This window comes from Condylura cristata, unplaced genomic scaffold (genome assembly GCF_000260355.1).
Source record: "Condylura cristata isolate star-nosed mole 26May11 unplaced genomic scaffold, ConCri1.0 scaffold00020, whole genome shotgun sequence".
Taxonomy (NCBI): Eukaryota; Metazoa; Chordata; class Mammalia; order Eulipotyphla; family Talpidae; genus Condylura; species Condylura cristata.
In genome coordinates, this window is record NW_004567121.1 from 20,816,201 (window position 1) to 20,840,474 (window position 24,274).

The 24,274-nt window shown below is 47.8% G+C and overlaps 1 protein-coding gene across 1 annotated transcript in view; it reads right to left on the reverse strand.

Annotated features, from left to right (window-relative positions):
- Window positions 1–24,274, reverse strand: part of VIT (vitrin) — a 100,057-nt gene that overhangs the window by 7,741 nt on the left and 68,042 nt on the right. Inside the window, exons 10-11 of the mRNA XM_012727658.1 lie at window positions 15,447–15,509; window positions 11,257–11,404 (exon numbers count right to left, since the gene is read on the reverse strand). Of these exons, the coding sequence (XP_012583112.1) occupies window positions 11,257–11,404; window positions 15,447–15,509 (211 nt within the window). The remainder of the gene's footprint in view (window positions 1–11,256; window positions 11,405–15,446; window positions 15,510–24,274) is intronic.

Genomic DNA, 24,274 nt, shown 5'->3' on the forward strand with positions numbered 1-24,274 from the left:
AAAATATTCAAATCTCCCCCGGAAGAGCAATATCGATTATATCAAAGGCTAAAAAGATCAGCTGGGAAGGAGCTGGAGTGAACTGAGTGGAGGAAGGACGAGAATCCTCCAGAGGGGCTCCCTGGTAAGTTCTGTGAACAGTTGGGAAGCTGCTGAGCAGAGAATGTGGAACATGTCTGTGAGCAATGGAAGGTGAGCTGGGAGGGACACGGGCTGTGTGGGAAGCGTGAGCCCACACACAGCGGCGGGGGGTGCACGAGACACCTCGCGCAGCCTGCCAGGGCCGGCGCGGGGCGCCTGGCACCCCAGGCCCGAGCTCTAGCGAATCTCCTGGTTCAGGCTCTGCTGCCACCGCTGGAAATTCTTGATAGTTACTGAAAATGGTGCCCTTCAGGCACCAGGTAGCTGGTCCTGGCTGCAGGTTACTGTCTTTGAGGAGGGGGAGAAGGAGACTTCTAAAAGCAACTTTTTCACAAAATCAAGGAGTAGGTCCAGGAAGAAGCAGCTTCAGGCAGTTGCAGCGAATTTCAAAGGACTTTAAGCAGGTTCTTAGTGAGTTCTTTGGAGCCTGTCACGGGTCCTGAAGACCTCTGCCTCCTCTTCCCCACCTTCCTAGGGCTGTCTGGGTGACCTAAGTCAGAGGACTTACAAAGTGGCTGAACAGAGAAGCAGAGAGGCACCCACTGGTTCCAATACAAAAGCAAAGCGGGGCCCCTCCTGGTGGCGCAAGGGCTTAAAGGGCAGCACTATGAAGCTGCCACAGCCACTGCAGCAGGAGTTCAATCCCCGGCCCAGGGAGCTGACCCACATGGCGCAGACCTCTCCTGCCTCTCCCGCTGCTCCCCTCAGCAGTGTGCTTCAGTCTGTCAGCTCCGCTCCCCACTCTGTCTCTGGTGAATCCTCTCACAACCCCCACCTCACACCTCTGGCTTATACCGCAGTACTTGTGTGCATAAATAAATAAATCTTTAAAAACAACACAAAAGCAGAGCAAAAGACCCCGAGGTGCACTTATGTAAATGAGGAGTGACCTGGAACTGGGATAATTGGCAGCTTTTAGGGAAAAGGAAAAAGTTTCAAACAAGCTCAACCCCAGATGCTGCTAGATGAAAACCAAGTTCTTGTTTAAGAGGAAGCAAAACCAGTCAACCGACAAAGCAAACTGCGAAGAGGAGACATGTAGGTGTTCAGCTGAGTGCCACCTTACTGTCACCCCACAGTGCCAAGACCCCTGATGGGAGGCCGCCAGGAACATCCACCGGAGCCCTGGGGGGAGCCTGGGGAGCCCCACCTCTCCCAAGGCCCCACTTTCCCTGTCTCAGGGCTCCCAGGTTTTACTCTCACTGATCACTTTTGGAATTTCAGAATTTTCGCAAATTCTGTTCTTGTTTCTCAGTCTTCCAGGCTCAGAACCTGGACTCTACATTTACTTGCTCAGCCCTAGAACTCACGTCCTGCAGTCAGTTCCCATAAATTCTTGCACAACGGGCCCCCTCGTTCGGCTCGCATACATAGCCACTGGAGAATTCGTCTTCTGCTCATCTCTAACTATAAAATTCTTCTGTTCGAGAATCCTCATAGGCGTCCAATGTTAAACTTCATATTTGGGCTTTCAAAGCCCATCTATAATTTAATTCTACTACGCCTCCTCTCCCTCTTGGTCACACCCCTCCTCCCTAGTGTCAGATTGAGGGCTGGCTATTTTGTTTTTCTAGCTTTGTTTCATAGCTCGTCATTCCCTCTGCTGGGAAACCCAGACTGTCCCCAGCTGCCAAGCTCCAGCCACCTGTGTCTTTGAGCCCCGCTCAGCCCCACGGACACGCTGTATGCCCGACTCAGCTTTCTCTAGTGCGCAATGCCTGTCGCAGTGTGTTTAACCGACAGCATTGAGGAAACAAGTATCTTCATTTTTCTCTGTGGCCCTCAGACACGTGCGCTCCTCAGCAGTCTCAGTGCGCGTCCCTTCTCCCTTCAGTTCCTGGGAGGGCTCACCAACTGCAGCAGCTCAGGCTTTGGCAGCCATTGCGTGCCAATGGTTGTCCGATGCACACTGGTTGGTCGGCTCCCTTGAGCTCCAGATGCACATAAAACAACTCCATACATGTCCATCGGGAGTGTCTGTGGTATTTGGGGTTCTATGCAGGAGCCTTGGGTTTGATACTGCTCAAAGCAGATGTTTATCTTACAATCCTGTTCCATTCAACCACTCACACTCCTCTAACTTCCCTCTTCTTTATCAGTTTATTTTTGATATCCTTATGTCATTCCTTTTCATGCACTATTTGATTTCTCCCCCACATGCAGTACCCATAATTCTCCCACCACCACAGCACGGGTGACTGTCACCACAGTCCCTAGAGCTCCTCCCTCCCACTGTGATCCCTCTCCTCCTTCTCCCCTGCTGGAGGTCTCAGATCTGTGGTTTGCCTGATCCTTTTTTTAACATCACTTGTAATCAGGGAAATGCAAATCAAGACCACAGTGAGCTACTACCTCACCCCAGGGAGAATGGTCCATGTTAAAAAAACTGTCTCCCTGGCCCTCCCTGGTGGTGCAGTGGATTAAAGCACAGCACTGAGAAGCTAAAGCCACTTCCGCATGAGTTCGATTCCCGCCTGCCCTGGAGGTGACCACATGGCGTGGCAGACCTCTCCTGGCCTGCCCGCTACTCGCCTCAGCAGTGTACTTCGTAGATCTGCCTGTTTTGCTCCCCACTCTGCCTCTGGTGAAGCCTCTCATGGCCCCTGAGCCTCTGGCCTGTACCCCAGTTCTGTATGCACAAATAAATAAATCTTTAAAAACAAACAGACAAACAAACAAAAAAACTGTCTCCCTCTGCTGAGTCACAGCCAGCCTTGCAGATGCCTTCCGAGGTCTTCGTCACATGTCACATCCTGCTAGACCAACATCTCTGTCATCTCTTCCATCCTTTCCACCCTCAGATTTGGACTTTCCATTTCTCTCCTCTGAATTATTGCTGGTATGATGGTTAGTGGCAAAACCACAGAGACTTCCAGGCAAATATAATCTAACCAGTGAGATGAATTCTATAGCAGTGTCCTGCAAAGCACAGCAGCGAGCACATGGCCGACACCTAGTAACTCCTTGCTAAGTGTAATGCAATTCACCAGAGGCGGCAATGATAAGTCCTTCACGTAGTCTGGGGCAGCTCTTGGTGCCAGAGCACAGGATGTGACTGGTGGCCCCTCATGCTAGCCTGGTTCCTTTTCAGAGAGTGAGACTATTTTAAAAGTCCAAACAGGTAAGTCACTCTATCTCTACATAAGCAGCCTTTTCCGTTTATAATTTTATTACAAGATTTTGTTATAGGGAAACAGGAAGCACATTTTTTTTTGTAGCAATATCAAAGATTTCCTTTGAAAATAAGAAAAGGAAATAAAGAGGTTTTAAATAAAAATTGTTTGGAAGCAGAATTTGCGCATGGAAAGGGCTAAATTTGTGCAGTAGGAAATGACTGTCCTGTGAGTGTTTAAGGAGAAAGAACACTTGGCAGAAATGGACACAGCTAATTCCTAGGGAGGCTGGAGCCTCGGTGCGGGGGGGGGTGGTTTGGGGGGTAAGGGAAAGAGGTAGATGGCAGGTGCCTTGAGACCTCCCTGATGACAAGACTGATCTGGTCTTTGGTAAAGCCTATCAGTCTTCTCCAGGAAGAAACTAAATTTGTTACAGGGCAGCCCAGAGTGAACTGGGTTGCCTGTCTGTGAGTCCTCACCTGCGCTTAAAATGTAATTTTCTGCAGACACACACAAAACGGTAATGGGTTTATTTACAAAAGGGGAAAGGAAAAGGAACAACCTAGGGAAAGAGAGAGTGATACAAAGTTCCTGGAATATCTTACCAGCTTGGCTAACTTAGAGCTCTAGTCACAAACTAACACTGCTAGCCCCCAGTCACAAGGCCTGAGAGCCCTGCTACAGAGAGAGAGCCGTTACCTCTCCAGAGAGACAGTTGGAAAACTGCTCTCTATTTTTCCTCTAAAGTCCCAGAATGCCTGCTTAGCTCCGCCCTTGGGTCCTTGCAGTTCATTCCCTGGTACTGCTGGGAGTTGTAGTTTCCAATCACTGCAGTGGGGGTGGAATCCAGAAAGCTGGAGCAGGGGGTGGAGTCCACAAGACTGCAGAGTTCCTTTAGGACGTCCTTCCCCTTAACACAGTAGATCTGCGCTGGGTGTGGGGGTTGGCTCATGAGGGATTCAGGTGATTCTTATTCTCAGGAATGCTTGGGAGGTGTTTGGTCCTGGAAGACTTCAAAGGCCCATTCAGTCCCAGAGTCTACTGTACTGCTTTACCCATACACTGTCAGTCACGTGCAGGGAGCCTCCGCAATGAATTGTGTGCCAGCAGAGACAGATGAACGAATCATCTTCCCTTCCAGAATATTTTAAACTATTTCTTCCGACAGGGTATCAACTTAAAGTCACAATAAAAACAATCTGACTGTACTTCACCTTTTCCTCCCCAGCAGCCCAAATCTTTTTAGTAAAAAGGCAGAATCCAGGTTAGGATCAAGTTTAGTTTTTTGCAACCGCAGTTGGCTGGTTGACCGCCCCTCTGGGAGCTCCACATTCCAGCTCTTGGAGAGCACGAGGGGCGTGGGTGGCAGAGAGGGGGAGGGGCTGCTGAAATGCCCCGTCAGAGGAGTGCAGGTCTGTGCCACAGCTCCTGGGGCGTGCTGTTCCCATTCCTTGGGGGTGTCATGGTCTGTACACTGCTCCCCAGCAGGCCACACTCCAGTGCAGCCCCTGCCGGCCCTGCACTTTATCTGTTACAGGCTTAATAGCCACGGCGGTTTTGCCTTCCCGTCCAAGGAGTTTCATCTTCTGGCTCATCCATGAGAGGGGCAGAGGTAGCTGTTGGTTCCACTCGTCAACCTTTTCAGCATTACTCAGATGAAGGTGGTGTTGGTTCACCTGGCCAGAAACTGCACAGCTTGGCCAGCAGCCTCAGGTAAATGTCCTGCTCTTGGGCTCCTGGTCTAGAACTTTTCTGACCTTATTGTGGGAGATGTTGACATCCAGGATGGTGCCTCCAGCTCAGCCAGCTTCAGAAAGAGAGAACCTTTCAATTTTCTTAGTGGCTATAATGTGACGATTTGTGGCCTTAGTCGATGAGATGAGCCATGCAGGGTGACCCCACCCCTGATGGCCCAAGGACACACAGCAGCTATAGGTTGGGTGGCAGACTTGTCTCTTGAGGGCACTGTCAGTCTGAGAATGGAAAGGCCTCTGCCCCCTGCCCCCCAGAGGGTCCAGAAGCTAGTGCCCAACCCGCTGTCCTGAGCCAACTTATTGAGGGACTTTGCCCAAAGAACCCCCTTAAGAAAGAACAGATTTCTCATATTTCCTGGGCTCAGAGATCGGGCATTAGGACTTTAAAATAAAATTAAGCTTTTTAGATCATGCTTTATGATTACTATCAATAATTTATAATGTTTTATTATTGGTTTTATAATTAGTATCCATAATTCTGCCCATAGACTAAAAAGTAGCAGGTTAAGCACATGCCTCTCCCTCAGGAGGAGACTGATGGACGCAGCTGCTGATCCAGTTTCTCTCAGGCACCAGGGCTTAGCCGGGCCGGGCTGGGAAGAGCCAGTCTCTCTTTTTCATGCTTTTCAAACTCAAACATGTGTCGACTCACCCGGGACCTTGCTTATAATATGAATTCTGGTTCTGTAGTGAGGTCTGAGCTTCTGATTTCTAAGCACCTGCCAGATGATACTGTGGATCACGCTTTGAGTAACAATGATTTAGAGGATGCTCCAAGAATCAAAACAAACAAGCAAAAACCCAACCCAAACCAAACAAATAGACAACAAAAAAATGGCAGTGGGACTGCCAAAGATAAGAGGAGGAAGAACAGCAATAGGAAGTAGAGAAGTAGAGAAAGGCTGAGAAATGACAGGGTTGGGGTGGGGGTGCGGCTGGAGGACATGGCATTCACAAAAGGACCACATGGCCATGGGATATCAGTGTCTTCACTCTCTGTTTGCACAAAAGACTCACCCCGCGGCTCTGACCATGAATGATGCCAGGGACCCACACTCAGAAATTCTGGTTTAATTGGTCTGAGCTTTGTGCTGGGCACAGGGATTTTCAGAAGTTCCCAGGTGCTTCTAATGTATCTAGGGTGACACCTGCTTCTCTGGCAGGTGTAGGGAGAGTGGTCTCAGAGAGACCCCAGGCTAAGCCCAATGAACGTGTAATGGCAGTTGAAAGGGAATCATTGCGTAGAAATGGTGAAGTCAAGCGCAGACTAGTTTTAGCTGGACGTCTGGGGGAAACCACGGTGGGCTAGGAAAAGCCTAAGGTTCTTGTTGCCAATTGTCTGCACGGCTCATCGGCCTAGACATAGTGTCCCCAGAGACTGTGGTGCACAGTCCTGTCTCCTGGAGAGGACAGCAGTGGCCCAGAGTGGACAGAGGTGCCAGGAGAACCTGGGAGGCCTCTGGGCAGCTGAGGGCGGCTGTGTTGGGGTCCTGAGGCTCTGTGAAGGCGCCAGCAGGAGCAGAGACCTGGTGTCTCCGAAGGTCTTGCTGCTCTACCTGGGAAGCCCTGCCATCCCGTCCCCTCTCGGGGAGGTGGTAATTCTGAACCCTGACTACATACTGGAATTACAGAATAAGGCACCAAATTCTGGGGACTTGCCAGGTTCTAGTCTAATAGGTCTGGGGTGAGGCCAGATATCAGCATTTTTCAAAGCTTTCCCAGTAATACCAGTGCGAAGTCAGTGGCCCAGCAGTCCCCTCAGAGTCCTGGTGCTGAGATTCACGTTGCCAGGGTCTGGGTCTGGGTCTGTCTTGTGCTCCAGCCCCCCCCCCCTTTGTGCTACAGCCCCCTTTGCTCAGGGGGATGTACCAGGTTGGACAGTCATTGCTGAAAGGTGAGTGGAATGAAGGGGCAGGAACTTCTGCATGTGTGGGTTGGCAGGGACATGGAAAGGTTACCACAGTGGACAAGGATCCCTCTCTGCTTGCACCAGAAGCAGGAACTTATCCAGTGCAAGGAGCAGAAGCCGCGGGCCTGAGAGAAGATGGTCTCAGACTGCAGAGAGGACAATAAAGCAGACAAGCCAAGAGGCACAGAAATGAGAGGAAAGGCATGAGGGAATGACCACACACTGGTCAGTCCTGTGATGTAGACCCGTGTCACCAGGCTCCCACGACTGGTTTTGTTTCTTACACCCAACAGATATTTTTTAAGAAACATAGGAACCAGGAAGCAGAATGAGGCCTGCATCTCATAAACAAGCAGCTTTTATACTTATTGTACTTTTATTTCCTACTTGGCTTTTTACTGTGAGTGGTTTTTAAATTCTAAAAGTAAAAGTCTAAGTGAGGAGTCAGTTCTTCTAAGAAAAATCAAGGGAAAGGAAAGGACCTGCCAGGAGAGTGGGGTGGACCAGCGGCAGCAGTGGTGGAGAGGGGAGGCCTGAGAGGAGGCTCCCCCACCCCCTGAGTTATGGGAGTTTACGGCACCTCTTGGTTTGAGCTGGACCCCCGACAGGGCTCTGACCCAGCAGGATGGTTATGTCGGTTACCGCGCATTTCCTCATTAACATGGGAGGAGGAAACCAGGTCTTTTCGGGGCCCAGTGGTCTAGGATTCCAGACGGTTCCCTTGCTCCCAAAGTGAGCAGTAGAATGCGGGAAGAACCTGAAACACCACTAAGGGAACCAATCAGGGTCCCAAAGGGCCGCTGGCTTTTCCCTTTGCGGACACAGGTCCCGCACCTGCCTCTAGCTCTGCCTCCTTACTCTGCTCTGGCCCGTTGGCTCTCCGTTCTTTAATCCACACGTGCTACCACCGTTCCGTTCAGGCAGGATGAAAGCCAGTCACCCAGGCAAGGAAGCCGGGCGGCTGAAATCAAAAGCAATTGCAGCTGGTAGGCGGAGTCCCTTTTGGCGCCATCACACATTCCTAAAGCCAACGCACCTGCTCCATGGCAGTGGGTGCCTAACCCAATCATGTCATTATTGATCATTCCACCTAGTCGGAACCGGAGGCTGGAAGAAAGGAGAGGGGTTCATCTGGTCTGTTAGCCCAACCTTCATTTATTGCTTTGCAAGTACAGGGCCAGCCACGGAATTACAGGACTTCGAGGCTGATAGAGCTCTTAGGAATCATCCAGCCCGCCTCCTGCACTTTATAGGTGGTAGCATTTACACGGAGAGGTTAAGTGACTTGCTTAAGGTCATACAGCAAAGCTAAAGCCTGAATTCATCAGCAGTTCATCGTGCTTCCCACCCCACCCTGTGCCAGCGAGGGTGAGGATGATAGATCAGCTTGCACGAGCATATAGTGCAGGGAGACAGACACGTTGCCTTACGCGCTCCAAGTTAGTGAGGATCCTGGGTGGGAAAAAAGACAAAAAGCAAAGGCATTTTCAGAAAGTGAAACTGGACGTCATGCAGGTGAATCCCTTCCTGCACAAGGTTAGGAAAACATGGGGAAAATGATTTTTAAAGGGGAAGGAATCTTTGTTGGATTGTTGTTCCTTCCTTGCTACATTTGTTTTTAATCCATGTTCTCATCAGCACACAGCTCTACTCTCCTGCCATTTTTCTTTTCTTTTTTTCTTTTTAGACATATTTATCACACTGTGTTCAAATTATACTATAAAGCTTGGTATACACAGCCTTCAAAGCAGCTACTTTTAATGCAAGATGACACACCAAGCTTTGAATCCCCCCATAAAACGGACTGGGGACATCTGGCACTAGAAAGCTTATCACTCCTCTGGGGAGGGGTCTGTTATCTATTAGCAATCTTTACAAAGTAACACTGGAACCAAGACAGGTTGACATTTTGAAAACAAGGAAGCAAGGGCCAAAATAAATTCTTTTATCATTTTCAGTTAAAATCCTTAGGCTAGATCATTTGACCTTGGCACTCGCAGCAACAGGTTGTTTTCATGTCTTGGACTCTGACTCCACAGAAGAGGCAGTTAACTCGTCGGCTGATTTTCCCTGCTAGGGTGGTACTACTAAATGTGTTATTGAATTTAGTGTTATAGGGTCTGATGAACATTAGGCATTTTTGATTATTTCTTTTGACAGCTCAAAAATATCCTATGTCTTCGAAATTCAACTTCGGTTAAAATGCTGTTCCAGGAGGCTTTGGGAAATGTTTGAAAGGCCCAGAGAACTCGCTGGATATTGGCAGGTATGAATGTTGTGACTTCTCAAGAGGGGCAGAAAAGGTTTGTGGCTTCTGAGTGAGAAGCCCAAGGTCTATGTAGTGACCCATTTCCAGGGTTAAGCTGTGGAGCAGCCCTGCAGGAAGGGTCGTGTTGTATCTGAAGGTCCTTGTGGAAAGGGAGATAAGTATCCTGCCCTTTATGGTTTTTGGTCATAAAAAAATTATTCAAGATTTGGACTTGCTTGCTTCTTTGATAGCTGTCAGTAGGGAGAACCCTATTTATATCTGCAATAAGATTGGCCTATTTAACCAAATAAAAGATACAGATTGGATGTCAACATGAGCTCTTAATTTTTCCCTTACGTAAAATAATAAAACAGTCTGGGACAGCACCTGGGGGTGCAGCTGACTGATGTTTTCCACCTCCACTATCCCCACTGTCTGGCTACATTTTTTTTTTTTTTTTTTTTTTAGCAGTGCAGAGGTCTAAAGTAATCCAGAGAAAAGAGAAAGATCAGCCTAAAGCACTGCATTCTCCAGGTGTCTTCCCAGGATAGGAGGGAGCACAGTATGCTCCTCAAACTAATGCTTGCTGAGGTGTCATGGCAAAAGGGACCCACTTTTTTTTTTTAAGATTTATTTATGCATACAAGAACTGGGGTACAGGCTAGAGGTGCATGGGTGGTGAGAGGACTCACCAGAGACAGAGTGGGAAGGAGAGCAGGCAGATCAACAAAACACACTGCTGAGGGGAGCAGCAGGCGAGGCAGGAGAGATCTGCTTTGCCATGTGGGTCACTTCTGGGGCAGGCAGGGATCAAACTCACACTGAAGCGGCTGCGGCTAGCTTGCTGTGCTGCGCTCTAACCCACTGTGCCACTAGGGAGGACCCACTTAAAAAAAATTAAATCATGATGACATTACCCCCCCTATTATTTTCATTGCAATAACACTGGTTTATAATATATAGGTTAAAATGTACATCATTGTAAGTCAACATTGTGTATATACTACATTAAATTCATCACTGAAATTCTGATTCCATCCTCAGCCATACAATTTACCCCTTTTACCTAGTTAGCCCTCCTGAACTAGTACTTTGGGGTATAGTCTATCAAAAAAAATTTCATTCTAAGATTTTTTATTTATGCATACAAGAACTGGGGTACAGGCCAGAGGTACAGGGGTGATGAGAAGATTCATCAGAGACAGAGTGGGAAGGAGAGCAGGCAGATTGATGAAGTACACTGCTGAGGGGAGCGGTGGGCGAGGCAGGAGAGGTCTGCTGCACCTCCGGGGCAGGCAGGGATCAAACTCCCACTGAAGTGGCTGCAGCTAGCCTGCAGTGCTGCATTTTAACCTGTTGCTCCACCAGGGAGGGCCCTAGTCTATCAAAATTTTAATGACATTCTTCACAGCAATAGAATAGCAACAACAACAGCAAAAATCTAGATTTTAATCACAATTATAAAAGGCCAAGAGCAGCCAAAACCATCCTGAGGAAAAAAGAATAAATGGAGTTGTCCCACTCCTGACTTCAAAATGACAGAACTCAAAACTGTATGGTATTCGACTGAAAACAAACACATGTCAATGAAATGGAATTGAGGTCCCAGACATAAACCCACACATATATGAAAAACTAATTTGCGACAAAGGAGACAAGAACATACAATGGAGCAAGGAAAGTCTCTTCAATGAATGATGTTGGGAAAACTGGACTGCCACATGCAAAAGGATGAAGCTAGACCATTGTCGAACACCTTCCACAGACATTATTCCACCTTCCTGACCTACAAATGAGGAAACCAACAGGGAGCAAGGGTAAGGCCTGACCCAAGGTCACATAGCTCATAATGGCTGAGTTAATTCTTAAACCTAGCTCTCCTAATCATGAAATAAATATTTTCTTTACCAATCATGAAGGTAAATACCATTTACTTGCAAGATTTTATTAACCTTTCTTGCTTCAGTTTCTTTCATTTATATTGGTATGAAAAAAAGAATGCATCGGTGTTCTAACATATGTTTAGTGGTACTTGTGGTATGAAATAAGAGTGTGACATCACTTGGTTTCTAGATTCAGAGCAGCACTTACCCATACTGAACCACACCCATCAGTGGGCCTGCAGGGCCGATGTCCAGAGCTTGGGCAACATCTACCAGAAACTGCTTCTGGATTCGGAACCGACGTCTGCCGATGCTTGAGCTCCCATCAATTAAAAACAACAGGTCAACTTTACAGTCTGAGAAATGGAAAAGAACTTGTTATCCTGATGATCTCCCCTTATATTCCCCTGAACATTCTCTTGCTCTTCCCTTCCTCTGTCAGAATCCCCTGAGATTCCAATGAAAAGAAAGAGGAAGTAGCAAGATGCAGGGTATATTCACTTATATCCACAACAGATTGTCCCTGGGACTGAGGTCCAGGGCACTTGAGCTATTACCTTATTTTACCTCCATAGCTATTTTATTACTCCACGTATCAGCCACAATTGCAGGTTTCAGAGGTAAAAACCATCCAGGCAGGTTTGGAAAAGCCCTCAGATCACTGAAGTGCAGACTTCAGATGGGGGAATCCACTGAGATTGAGTCTTAAGAACTTGGGGTCTTTTACTCTCATCTTAACTACTTAGAATTATGTATTAGCTCTTTATTCATATGTGAAAGAATTGGAAAGGCCTGTGCTGAGGGCACAGTTGTGCAATGAGAAATTATCTCAAGCTTTTTCCCTGTTGAGGCAACCAGGGAAATGGTCCACTTATCTCTACAGGATATAAAGACTTGTTTGTAGCTGTCTGGAATTCCACCCTTTGTTTTACTTGTTGGGAACATCTAGGGCTAGGCTAGTTGTTCCGTTTAGGATCTCCAGAGCTCTGCAAATATAGGAAAGTTACGATTGATTTGGGGGAATAGGATGGCGGGTGAAAACTTATCATTAACCTTTCAAATGTTAATAGAAATCGGTGGAAAGCCACACAGGTTAATAGAAGTTAATATTCTTTGCCCTAGAATGAAATTAATAATCATCTCAAGTGTGATAAAATGGATTATTCAATGCTGATCAGAAGTTCTTGTTGGGAGGTCTATACTCCTTTGATGAATGAAAAATGAAGCATGAATTATTGAATAACTGCAATTTGGGAGATAAAAATACTTCAAAACAGAGTCGCAGTAAGAAAAGAGAGAGTAAACTTAAGAATTTCTGGACTGGAGCACCCAGAGGAGATGAGGGTCAGAGGCTGCCCTTGGTGGGTGGGGTACAGCTGCCCAGACAGGCCTGGATTTCTCTAAACGGCTGTGATTGCCCAAGATGGCTGGCGTTCTCCACACTGATCCTGCAGTGCTTCTGCGTGACCGGACTATTTCAATTGCCAGGAGCAGCCATGTAGGCAGGGAGGGATTTGCTTTTAGGTGAAAGCAAGAAATGGACATGAGTTGGCACAGTTTTAAGCTGGAGAATTATTAAAGGGTGATGATGCACGATTGGTAGATTAAGGAGAAAAGTCCACTTTTAGTATGTGCTTATGATCTTGTAGCAGAGCATGGCTCTGGGAGCCACAGAGGAAGCAGGCGATGACAGGGCCTTCCCTGCACCAGGTTGAGTCTGATCCCTTTGGAATTAGGGCGCTGGTTTGTGCTTTGGCTCCTTAGTGGATCTTGCAAGCAATTATCTCTGGTCTAGTTAGACTTTCAGTGCTTGCCAACACTTCCCACTCAGTTGTGGCCCACAACTGATGTCCGGGGATGATCCTTGAGATGAAGATGGAAAGAAGCAAGTAAAATCAACAAGTGGGGTCTAAAGATGCCACTAAAAGCGGGGATAAAGGAAGAGAGAAGCAGAATTATCCTATATCTTGTCATGACCCACGCCGAACAGGGCCAACTCCTTTCCCCGCGTCTGGGCTTGCAATGTGCACAGTCGACAGCAGGTGGCAGTGGTGTTCTTTAGGGCGTGCCACCCACAGGTTTGCTAGAAATGCCGACTCCCAGGCTTCACTCACACCTGTGGAGTCAGATCCACGTTTCACAAGATCTTCAACTGACTCTGTGAACACTGAAGTTTGAGAAACCACTCCCAAAGAGGGCTTTTCCTTTTAGATGACAGTAGATTTGTTCAATATAATATGCCTTTTAGATGATTTTTTTTTGGGAGACAACACTTTACTAGAATAAGGGCCAAAGAAGATTTTCTTTTCTTTCTTTCCTTTTTTTTTTTTAAAGATTTATTTGTTTGTTCATACAGAACTGGGGTACAGGCCAGAGGTGCAGGGACGGTGAGAGGCTTTACCAGAGACAGAGTGGGGAGCAGGACAGGCAGATTGACGAAGTACACTGCTGAGGGGAGCAGCGGGCGGGTCAGGAGAGGTCTGCTGGGCCATGTGGTCTCCTCCAGAGCAGGCGGGGATCGAATTTATGCTGAAGTGGCTTTAGTTTCTCAGTGCAGTGCTTTACCCGCTGCACCACCAGGGAGGGCCCAAAGAAGATTTTTTTTATAAGTGAATAAAGTACGTGGATTTTGGCATCTCGATTTTGGTTCTTCATAGACTTCGTTTTTCTCATTTCTTCTATCTCAGACTGGATTGATTTGTTCATTTCATAGCTAGGTTTTGAGGACATGTGCTGAAGACACGTGCTCACTGAGATCTAGTGACTTTCATTTGAGATGAAAACATCAATTCTGAAGAATAGAACCGGGTAATGAAATGTTCAAGCTTGAGCACCTTGTTATAGTCACAGAGATAGCGGCTGGAGGATGAGGAAGAAAAGGTGAGATATAGTATCTGCTGTGCCATTTTACCAATTTTCATAATTGCTTTGGTTTTCTTCAACATGGTACAGTTTTATAGAGTTATGCTTTTGTCCAGTATCCAAAAACTGGACATATTTCACAGTTGCTTATGCAGCTTCAACCAATAACGAAGCCTGGGAGTCATTCCAGGTTGTGCTTTCGCGTATTAATGTTCAAAAGCATCACTTGATTTTGCGGGGCAGGGATACAATTCTGCATTTCTTATCTTTTTTAAAAAAGATTTATCTATTTATGTGTACAGAACTGGGGTACAGGCCAGAGGTATGGGGGTGTGAGGATTCACCAGAGACAGAGTAGGGAGCAGTAAAGGAGGTCTGACTGAAATACATTGCTGAGGGGAGCAGCTGGCTGGTCAGGAGAGGTCTGCCACCCCATGGGTCAGCTCCCTGGCCAGGGCTCGAACTTGTGCTGTAGTGGCTGAAAGCTTCTTAGTGCTGTGCTGGTTAAAGTGCTGCGCCACCAGGGAGGGCCCGGAATTCTGCATTTCTAATGTGCTCTCAGCTAAGGCTGCTGCTGCTGGCCCTTATATGTACTTGGAGTAGCGAGGTCAAGGGAGAGTCAGCAGTAGATATGAGGCAGGAATTGCCAACTTTAATCAAAAAGATCTCGTCAGATGACCCTCCCGTACAGCTGGGTTGCAACTCACAGCCCAGTCGTGACTGACGTGGTGACGTTGGCGAGATGGGGGACTTACGGATGCTCTCCCGGCTGGCAGGGCACAGCATCTCCTGGTTCGCCTCTATTTCTTTGGTCCTCCTTTCTGTCATCCTCAGGTGACTTCTCCTCCACCTAGGAGTGTTGAAGTTCTTCAGGTGTAAGTCCTTTGTTTCTTCTCACCCTGTCCTGCTCCCTGGGGCAGTTTCCAGGTAGCTTTGGTTTCAAACCAGAGCTCATAGTCTTCTGATTCTAATTTCCAGCTGGGCTGCTGCTTCTGAATGTTCATCCTTTGGCTAGTCAACTCTCCAGTAGACCCAGTGTTTACAGAATATGATAGACATACACAATCTCCCTGACCTCCCTGCCCCTCCCCATTTACCCTACTCAAGTCATCTTTTAAGTATTTCCTCTCACACCTATGCCTCCATCTTTCTAGATTCTTCCTTTTCCATCTCTTGAATCTGTTTTTCTCCATCGCTGTGTCCAACTCTGAGCTCCATTTACCATCATCACCACTGGTCACTGTCCCTGCTGGCCAACAGGACTCTTTTCATCCACCCTGTCGTCCCATTTCATCCCATTCTTCACCCTGTTGCCATAGTGATGTTTTAAAAATCAGATCCTCTCCCCCTCATGAACAAAGACAGTTTAAATCCTTCCAAAGCTTCCCTTTTGCTTAGACAAAGTGACAGAAGAGAAGAGATAAATAGATTCAGGGTAGAAGAGAGGCAGATTTGGGTGGGAGTGAGTGGGTAGAGAGGAGAGAGAGCAGATCAGATGTCAAAGTCTCTGGGGATTCTGGTTGTCAATTAACTTACTTGGGTCTCCCTGGGATACTGGCTCCAAAGCCTCTGTGCTTAATTCTTCTTTTGGAACAAATCCTGGAAAGAGCAGTAAAACTTTTGGTGACTTAGAAGAACAGGAAGCATCTGGCCTTACCCTAGGGATGGGAACATAATGGATATTCACACCCAGTTCAGGGGACTTGGCTTACTGTTAACTCGCCTCTTCTCCACACCACCCCCATGTGAAGAAAATAAGAATAAATTCATAGTTACTGACAGCTTAGTAAAGGCACAGACTCTGCTGGGGGCTCAGGGAGATTTGAAGTCAGAGGAGTTGGGTTCTGTCCACTACCGCCTGTTAACGTATTCTATCTGTGCCTTACTGTCCTCATCTGGAATTATGAAACATTTCACCAGGGTAAACGATCCCTCCGTAAAATCCGGAAGGTCTTGAGGTCAGTGCCTGCACCTGGATACTCATAAAAATCCCCACCCTGCCCAGCGCTGCAGGTTCTGTGTATTAGCAAAGGGGCGCAAGGCCAGGGGCCTTGTGGTGGGAGGCCCTATGGGCTGGAGGGGAAGAGACAAGAGCAAGGAGCTGCAGAGATGGCTGAGAACCCAGCCCCTGCCTTGGCAGTCCGGAAGAGAGGCGAAGCTGTGAAGACTTGTTTGTTGAGAGGTTGTGCATGGGCCTTTCAGCCTTGAGGTATTGATACCTTTACAGCCGTTCTACATGGGAGCTGAATTCACAAATGCATCATTAAAGGAAATAAAGACGATAATATGAATCCTTTTAGATTTGTAAGGGCAGTGAGTTTCAAAGGCAGAGCTGCACTTACAGCACCGGAAGTGAGTCTCAGCCTTTCAAGAGGCCTGTAAATGGGCTCCCTGCAGGGGGTGCACCCAGCCCAGCCTCTTGGCTGCAGGGAGCTTTCTCCTGGTTTGTTCATTTTTCCAATTTGCAAAACACATGATTTCATCTTCCCATTAAAAGCCAGCTTGCTCATCCCACTTCCTCACATCATTTAGAAGCCTCACTTTGGGTGTTGGAGGGTATTTCACAGCTAGAGAACTCGGGAGGGGAAGGAAGTCAGGCCAAGAGATCTCAACCACCAGTAAAATCTGTCCTCAGACCAAGAACCAGAAACTGGCTTTGTTGTTGGAGTTTCAAAGACTTAATGTGGTAAACAGCCACCCAGACTCTGTGCTGGAAGGACATGAACGCCACTTTGCAGAAGGAAGGGGGAGTGGAGGAAGTCAAAGCCGGGTGTCACATGGCAGAAAAGTTGAAGGGCATTGCTATAAACGGGGCATCTCACTCTTCTGGCTTTTTTTGGTCCCCTCTCCCCCTGCCTTTCTGGTACTCACTGTTGTGCCCTGTGGGATGCTGCTGGTTCTGCCACCTGTCAACCCTGATCTAGTCTTGCACCAGGCCTGGCTCTATACTCTCCTGCACCTAAAAGGTTAATCCAGGTTTCCACAAGTCCAGCTCCCCTGATTTTCAAAATTAAAGAGAAATAATTTGTTACTTAAAAGAAACCAGCAAAAGCTTCCCCAGTGAGCTGCCAGGATGAGGTTTCCCAGAGCGGCTGAATTTCAGTAAAGGAGCTGGGAGCAGTCTTGGGATGTCGACAACCTGAAATTAGTGCAGTTTTCTCATTTAAAGTACTGAAATGAAAATACAAAAACATCTCTGTCCTTCTGTCTCTTTCATCGGGGACCCAAGAACCATGGACTAATCAGAAACCTGGGACTCAAAGAGCTCCCCGAAGCTCTTTCAATCCAGACCAACCCCCCTGCTCACTTCTTAACATCCGGAGCGAGTGAAGACCTCGCTGGGTTACGTCCAGTGTGGGGATTCACTACAGAAGCAAGCAGAGCAGTGCCTTTCTTCTGGGACCTCTGAGGCCATGAGAACAAATTTCACTGTATTGATCTGAAATCTCCCTCCTCTGTCCATCTGTCTGTCCACATCTGCCTGTCCGTCCATCTATCCCCACTTGAAATTTAGCACCCACTAAATTTCAAGTTTCTCACCCACCGGTTTGGTTCTGTTCTGTAGAATGCCACAGAACACATCCGGCCCTGTCCGGGAGCAGACAGTGCTCGTACCTTCTGTTCTGCTTTTTATCCTGCGCTGTAAGCACGTTTTTTTTAAAGATTTATTTATTTATTCATACAGAACTGGGGTACAGGCCAGAGGTGCGGTGGGTGAGAGGATTCACAGGGATAGAGTGGGAAGCAAAACAGGCAGGTTGACAAAGTACACTGCTGAAGAGAGCAGCAGGCAGGTCAGGAGAGGTCTGCTGCGCCATGTGGGTCAGCTCCGGGGCAGGCGGGGATCAAGCTCATGCTGCAGTGGCTTTGGAGAGCTTCATAGTGCGGTGCTTTAACCTGTTGCGCCACCAGAGAGGGCCCACAGCACATGTTTAGTGCCCTTCATGGGCTGGTCAAAAGGGAGACTCTTACCCCACGGTCTGTGATCTCTTTTGGGGCATCTTGGTGGGCTGGGGGGGGGGCTCACAGGCAGCACCAACCTGTTGGGAGGCCTCATGGCAGAAAGGCTGTTACCCTCTGCCCCTTCCCCTACTGGCACCAGCTAGCACCCAGGATGGGAGTTTAGGGTGTAATCACCTAGGTCGTTTCTTTCATGCTAGAATTAATAATGCTCTCAAAAAGTGAGTTTTTTTCTCCACATGATTAAGACACCAGGTTATTTTAAAGGCAGCCTGTGCTTCTGTACCTTCTGATGTAATGGTGAGAGCTGAGCTCCATGTGGCTCAGCCGTTCATCAGGTGTGTGACCTTGAGGACTACACATACCCTTTGTGAACCTTAATTCGTTGTGAATAATCCTAGGAGATTGGGTGAGAGGATCTACACGTTCAAAACATTTATGATTTGTGCACTTAAATATTCTGCCTCATTAGTCTTATTCCTCTGTCGCCACCTCCTGGCAAAAAATATGCACTTTGCCCTTTCCCTAAAAAAAGGGCACTTGGTGACATTTCTGTTTTGGCCTGAGACCTTCACCCTTGAACGTTAGGGACAATTAGAATGCTAGGCACTCCTCTCCTTCACAGGAGACAAGAGTTCCTTAATATCGGGGATTTCTACATCCCTTCCTCCCATCCTGGAACGCCTGTCCTCACATTTTCATTTTGTTTGGGACAAGTTTGAACCAAATCACTTTCATCCAAAAGCCCAGGACTGAAAAATATTTGGACAGCTGAGTCTTGGTGTGTTTTGGATTGGTAATAAAGTACATCGGCGAGAACATTTTACTCTGGTGTTGAGGATGACAGCGTCGTGTGTGGAAAAAAGGACTCAGGAAACCCATCCTGGGTTTACCAAACACGAGCGGGGAGACTGGGGGTTCGCCTGCTCTCTGTGGGCCTCAGTATTCTCCTGTGCAAAGCTGAGCTCTGAGGACTTGACCCGCTTACCTCACATGGAGGTAAAGTGTAAAGTCGCTTTGGAAAATGAAAGGCGCTCTTAAAACATAGGGGGTTTTCGAAAAATTACATGCCTAACTTTAGGGTTACATTTTTGCTCCTCATTATAGGCTTAGTCACCCTCCAGCTAACTGCCTATGCCTGTGCTCTGGCCCCATTCTTTGCCTAGCCCCTTCTGCCTCCCCTGTTCTCACTGGTGATCAGTAAATTTTCACTGAGTCTGAGATTTGCTTTTGCTGTATTTTGGTTATTTATATTCCTCAGGTAGGTGAAACTATCCCATATCTGATTTATTTCCCATCAACCAAGTTAGCAATAAACACCTCAAGTTTCATCCACTTTGTCTCAAAAGGAACTATTTCATCTCGTTACTTAGCTGAGTAGTATTTCATTGAGTAGAAATTCCAGTTTCTTTATTGAGTCCTTGTTGATGGGCACCTAAGTTGGATCCATCACTTGGCATTTGTGGGCAACGCTGCTGTAGACGGGTGTTAGCATTCTTGTATTCTTTGGATAAATACCCACCAGAGGAGCTGTTGGGTCACATGGGATTTTGGTTTTTATTTTCTTAGGAAATTTCTTTCTCCTTCTCCTCCCCTCCTCCTCCTCCTTCCTTTGCATAGAAGAACTGGGGTGCAGGCCAGAGGTATGAGTGGGGAGCAGAACAGGCAGATCTACTGAGATACACTTCTGAGAGGTTCAGCGAGTGGGTCAGGAGAGTTCTGCTGGCTCATGTAGGTCACCTCCTGGGCTGGGGATTGAACTCATGCTACAGTGGCTGCGTATAGCTTCATAGTGCTGTGCTTTAACCCCTTGTGCCATCAGGGAGGGCTTCTCCATACTGTTTCCCATAGAGGCTGCACCAACTTGCATTCCCACCAACAGTGGGTAAAAGTTTCGTTTTGCCCATATTCTTGCCAACATGTGTTGTTCCCAGCGTCTAGGCCCTTCTCACAGGGGGCAGGTGGTATGTCACTGTGGCTTGGATTTGCATTCCCTTATAATAAGTGCCATTCAACAATGTTTCATATGTCTGTAGACCATCCGGCTAGCTTCTGTAGAAAAAGCCTACTTAGGCCTCTTGCCCAGTTTTGATTGGGCTGTTGCAAGTTAGTCCCTTCTCAGGTGTGTGATGCTGCCTAAGGTCTGTGGGTAGCCTTTTTGTTGTGGTGGTGGTTTCTTTTGCAGTACAAAAGCTTTCAGTTTGATGTAGCCCCACTAGTTTATTTTTACTTTTGTTTCTCTTGCCTTTCAAGCTGCACCCCCAAATATCTGAGGGTGATATCCACGCGTGTATTGCCTATGTTTTCTTGTAAGTACTTTACACTTTCAGATCTTATATCCAGGTCTTTAATGAAGTTTGAACTAATTTTTCTATGGAGTTAATCATGGATCTAGTTTCATTTTCTTGCATGTGCCCCCCTCACCCCACCATGTTTCCCAGCGTCATTGGTTAAGAGGCTTTCCTTTCTCCACCAAGTTCCACAAGGCTCTGTCTAAAGATTCTTTGTTCTCTAAGCTCAAGGAGAGTGAGTGTTCCTGGGAAGCCTATTGGTCAGTTTGGGCCTCAGACCTCACAGTGACCAGGGCCAGATCCAGGCATGTATGGCCATGGCTAGTTTTTCAAAGATTAACCGTCCATATTTGTGTGGGTTTAATCTTTGGGCTTTCTATTTGATTCCACTGGTCTGTATTTCTATCTTTGTTCTAAAATCATGCTGTTTTGACTCCTCTTGTGTAGTAGACTTGGAAGTCAGGCGTGTGATATCTTTGATTTTCTTCATTTCTCTCAGCATTGCTTTTGCTACTCAGGACTTTTTGTGGGTCCATACAAAATTTTCAATTGTTCCAATTTCCTTAAAAAAGTCATGGGATAGGCCCTCCCTGGTGGCGCAGCGTGTTAAAGCACTGCACTAAGAAGCTAAAGCCACTTCCGCATGAGTTCCATCCCCGCCTGCCCCGGAGGTGACCACGTGGCGTGTCAGACCTCTCCTGACCCGCCCGCTGCTCCCCTCAGCAGTGCACTTCGTTGATCTGCCTGTTCTGCTCCCCGCTCTGTCTCTGGTGAATCCTCTCACTGCCTCTGCACCTCTGCCTTGTACCCCAGTTCTGTATGAATAAATAAATAAATCTTTAAAAAAAAAGTCATGGAAAATTGATAGGTATTTCATGGATAAGATGATTTAGGTAATATGGCATTTTAATGATGTTTTTTCTTGCAGCAAATAACACAGGCTGTCTTTCCATTTCTTCGTGTCTGTGTGTTTGTGTTCTTGCTTGATTCTTTCCAAGGGAGTGGTGAACCCTCTCTCAGTAGTTCTCCCTGCTGTTGGGCTCGCCACCAAGTTCCACAAGGCTCTGTCTAAGGATTCTTTGTTCTCCAAGCTCAAGGAGAGTGAGCGTTCCTGGGAAGCTTACCGGTCAGTTTGGGCCTCGGACCTCGCAGTGACCAGGGCCAGATCCAGGTCCAAACATTTGACGTCACTCCCTGTCTGAGAATCCTCTCTGGGGAAATGCTGCACCCTGCAAGCCCGCTCAGGGCTGTGGATGACCCACCCCCCGCCTGCTTTGCCAGCTGAGTTATCTGTTTTCCTGGCCAAGCTTCCATGTACCTTTCCCACTCCTCCGCTGTAGCAAACCACCAAAATTAGTGCAAGTCCTTCCTGGGAAAGTGCTGGGCCTCTGTCAGGGACATGCGCTCTTCCTTTCCACAAATAGTACTGCTTTATAACTGTTCTTAGGGAGAAGGTGCTCCCCAGACCTTTCCATTCCTCCATGATGTGATCAGGGAATTATTTTTGTGATCATCTTTGCTTGATCATGTATCTATGAGATTGTGTCAGTGACAAAGAGAAACATTGATTCTGAATGTTTTCAAGATAAAAATTCAGAAGCCTGAAACTAGGTACAACTATGATCCCATTTCACAGATGTGTGAAAACTGATGCCTTCAGCGTTGAGCTTGAAATCCAAGTGCAAGTCTGCCCTTATCTACCATCTGTGTGTCGCCCATGAGGAGTCATTGTCACTTCAGTATCTCAGGGAACTCTGTTAAGTGACCGAAGAGTTAAGCCTGGCACTGTCCTCTAGCTCACACTAACCTTGAGCCCCAGACCATCTTGCCCTGAGACTTGGTGGTGATCCCTTCACTGGCTACTGCGTCTCTGTCCCTTACACATCTGGATGTCACCAGTGTAGGGTGTAAGTGGGAGCTACACGTGGTTCTCAGGACTCCGGTGTTTTATGGGGTGGGGGCACACGCGGCCTCTTAGCGCCCTGGTTTCTCCCTGGTGATGCCCTGCGGTGCACTTTTTAGGAGGAGATGGCAGTGGGAGAGGCCTCCAGACCTAAGGGAGTCTCCTCCTCTCCACGGCCTTGGGCCCCAGGGCGGCACACTTCCCTGGACAACTTCCTCTGGCTCTCGTGACTCAGGAAGCCCTGGGGAGCTGCTGCAGCGGTGCGGAGGCCCCTTGCCTGCAGCCGTCACATGCAGCTGTCCAAGGGGGATGGGGCAAGCTGAGGTCTTGGGCCTGAGCCATCACACAGCGAGGCACGGAAGGTGGTCCCGGGCTTACAGTGGCTGCGCACTGAGTGGTGCGGCAGCCTTTTCTCATGGAAACACCAACTCCACCACTAGGTTACCAAGTCAAAGAAGCTTATTTGCTCAATAAAGCTCATGGTCCCGTGACACCAGACAGCATAAGGCTGCTTCTGAGGGAAAGTCATTGAATTCTTTTTTTCAAAGATTTATTTATTTATGCATACAAGAACTGAGGTGCAGGCCAGAGGTACAAGGGTGAGAGGGTTCACCAGAGACAGAGTGGGGAGCAGAACAGGCAGATCAATGAAGTACACTGCTGAGGGGAGCAGCGAGAGGTCTGCTGTGCCTTTTGGGTCACCTCCCTGGCCAGGGATTGAACTCGTGCTGTAGTGGCTAGCAGTAGCTTGATAGCACTGTGTCTTTATCCTCTGTGCTACCAGGGAGGCCCCAGTTCACTGAGTTCTAACTTACATCACCTCTAGGAGCACCCCAGTGGCTGCAAGGCCAGCTCGGTAGCTCCTGTTCTGGCCCAGGTGGGATGCGTGGTGGTGGGGGATCTGACAGCAGAGGGGGTCAGTGCATTGCTGATGCCTCTGGAGAGGTAAATGGTGGGCCGCTGCAGGCAGAAGTTCTCGTCATATCATTCTAGAATCTAGAAGTATCTGATTCGTCTAGCACACAGCAGTGTCTGACATACAATGTGCCCAGCAAATAACATTTTAAAAAATTAAAGACTAGTTTTCCTGCTGTGGGAAACGTGGGCCTATGTCCAGGGCAGAGGGCATCATGGGAAGGGAAGCAGCGATCATTCGTGGGTGTCCTAGGGAGGAGAGGATGAAATAGAGGGCCTGGGCCCTCCCTGGGGGCACAGTGGGTTAAAGCACAACACTGAGAGGTTAAGGCCACTTCAGATTGAGTTCGATCCCCGCCTGCCCCGGAGGTGACCCACCTGGCGCAGGAGACCTCTCTGACCCGCCCGCTGCTCCCCTCAGCAGTGGACTTTGTTGACCAGTGTACTCTGTCTGTTCTGTTCTCCGCTCTGTCTCTGGTGAATCCTCTCACTACCCCTGAGCCTCTGGCCAGTACCCCAGTTCTGTGTGCATAAATAAACAAATCTTTAAAAAAATAAGAAAGAAAGAGAGAGCCTGACGCACTCTTGTGTCCGTTTGCTGCTCGTGTCTGTTCTGTGTTGCCCTGAGCGCAGGTGAGGTTCTAGTAGGGCTCATGAGACTTGGGTCCACATGAGGCTCTTATCAGTCACTAGAATGGAGCTAGGTAGCTTCTTAATCACTTTTGTGGAAGAAAGAAGTTGGAAGGACAGTTAATTCATTAAAGAAAGGATAACATGTGCCATTCTCACTGGTGAAATGTTTTGATTGGCATTTCCCTGATTACAAAACAGAAGAATGATGTAAAATATATAAAGTAAAATAAAAAAAAAGAGAAAGAATATAAATTCAGGAAGACTGCAACAGATTTAGGGGGAATTCAACAGAGGTGTGATAGTCAAAGCTGGGCTTAGACATAGTTGCACAAAGACAGTGTTGCAGCGAGCTGCTTGGGTAGAAGTATGAGAGAAAAAGATCCCGGGACTTGCGTTTTGCTGGTCCAGGAGAAGATGAGCTTATGGACAGACAGCGCTTCCCCGATGGAGCTCAGAGGCAGCGTATTTCTGATGAGCAAGGCCATCTCCTGGCCCACTGCGCTGTGGCACTCCGCTCCACCCAGTTCCACGTCCTCAGCAGGCCTCACTGTCTCTAGAGGGTGTCCCTCCAAGTCCCAAAAAGACCCTGGAGAGGGGGGCCCTGGAGAGGTTTACCCTAGAAAAGAGGTCACATACTGGAGGTCGTGCCTTTTAGGCTCCCT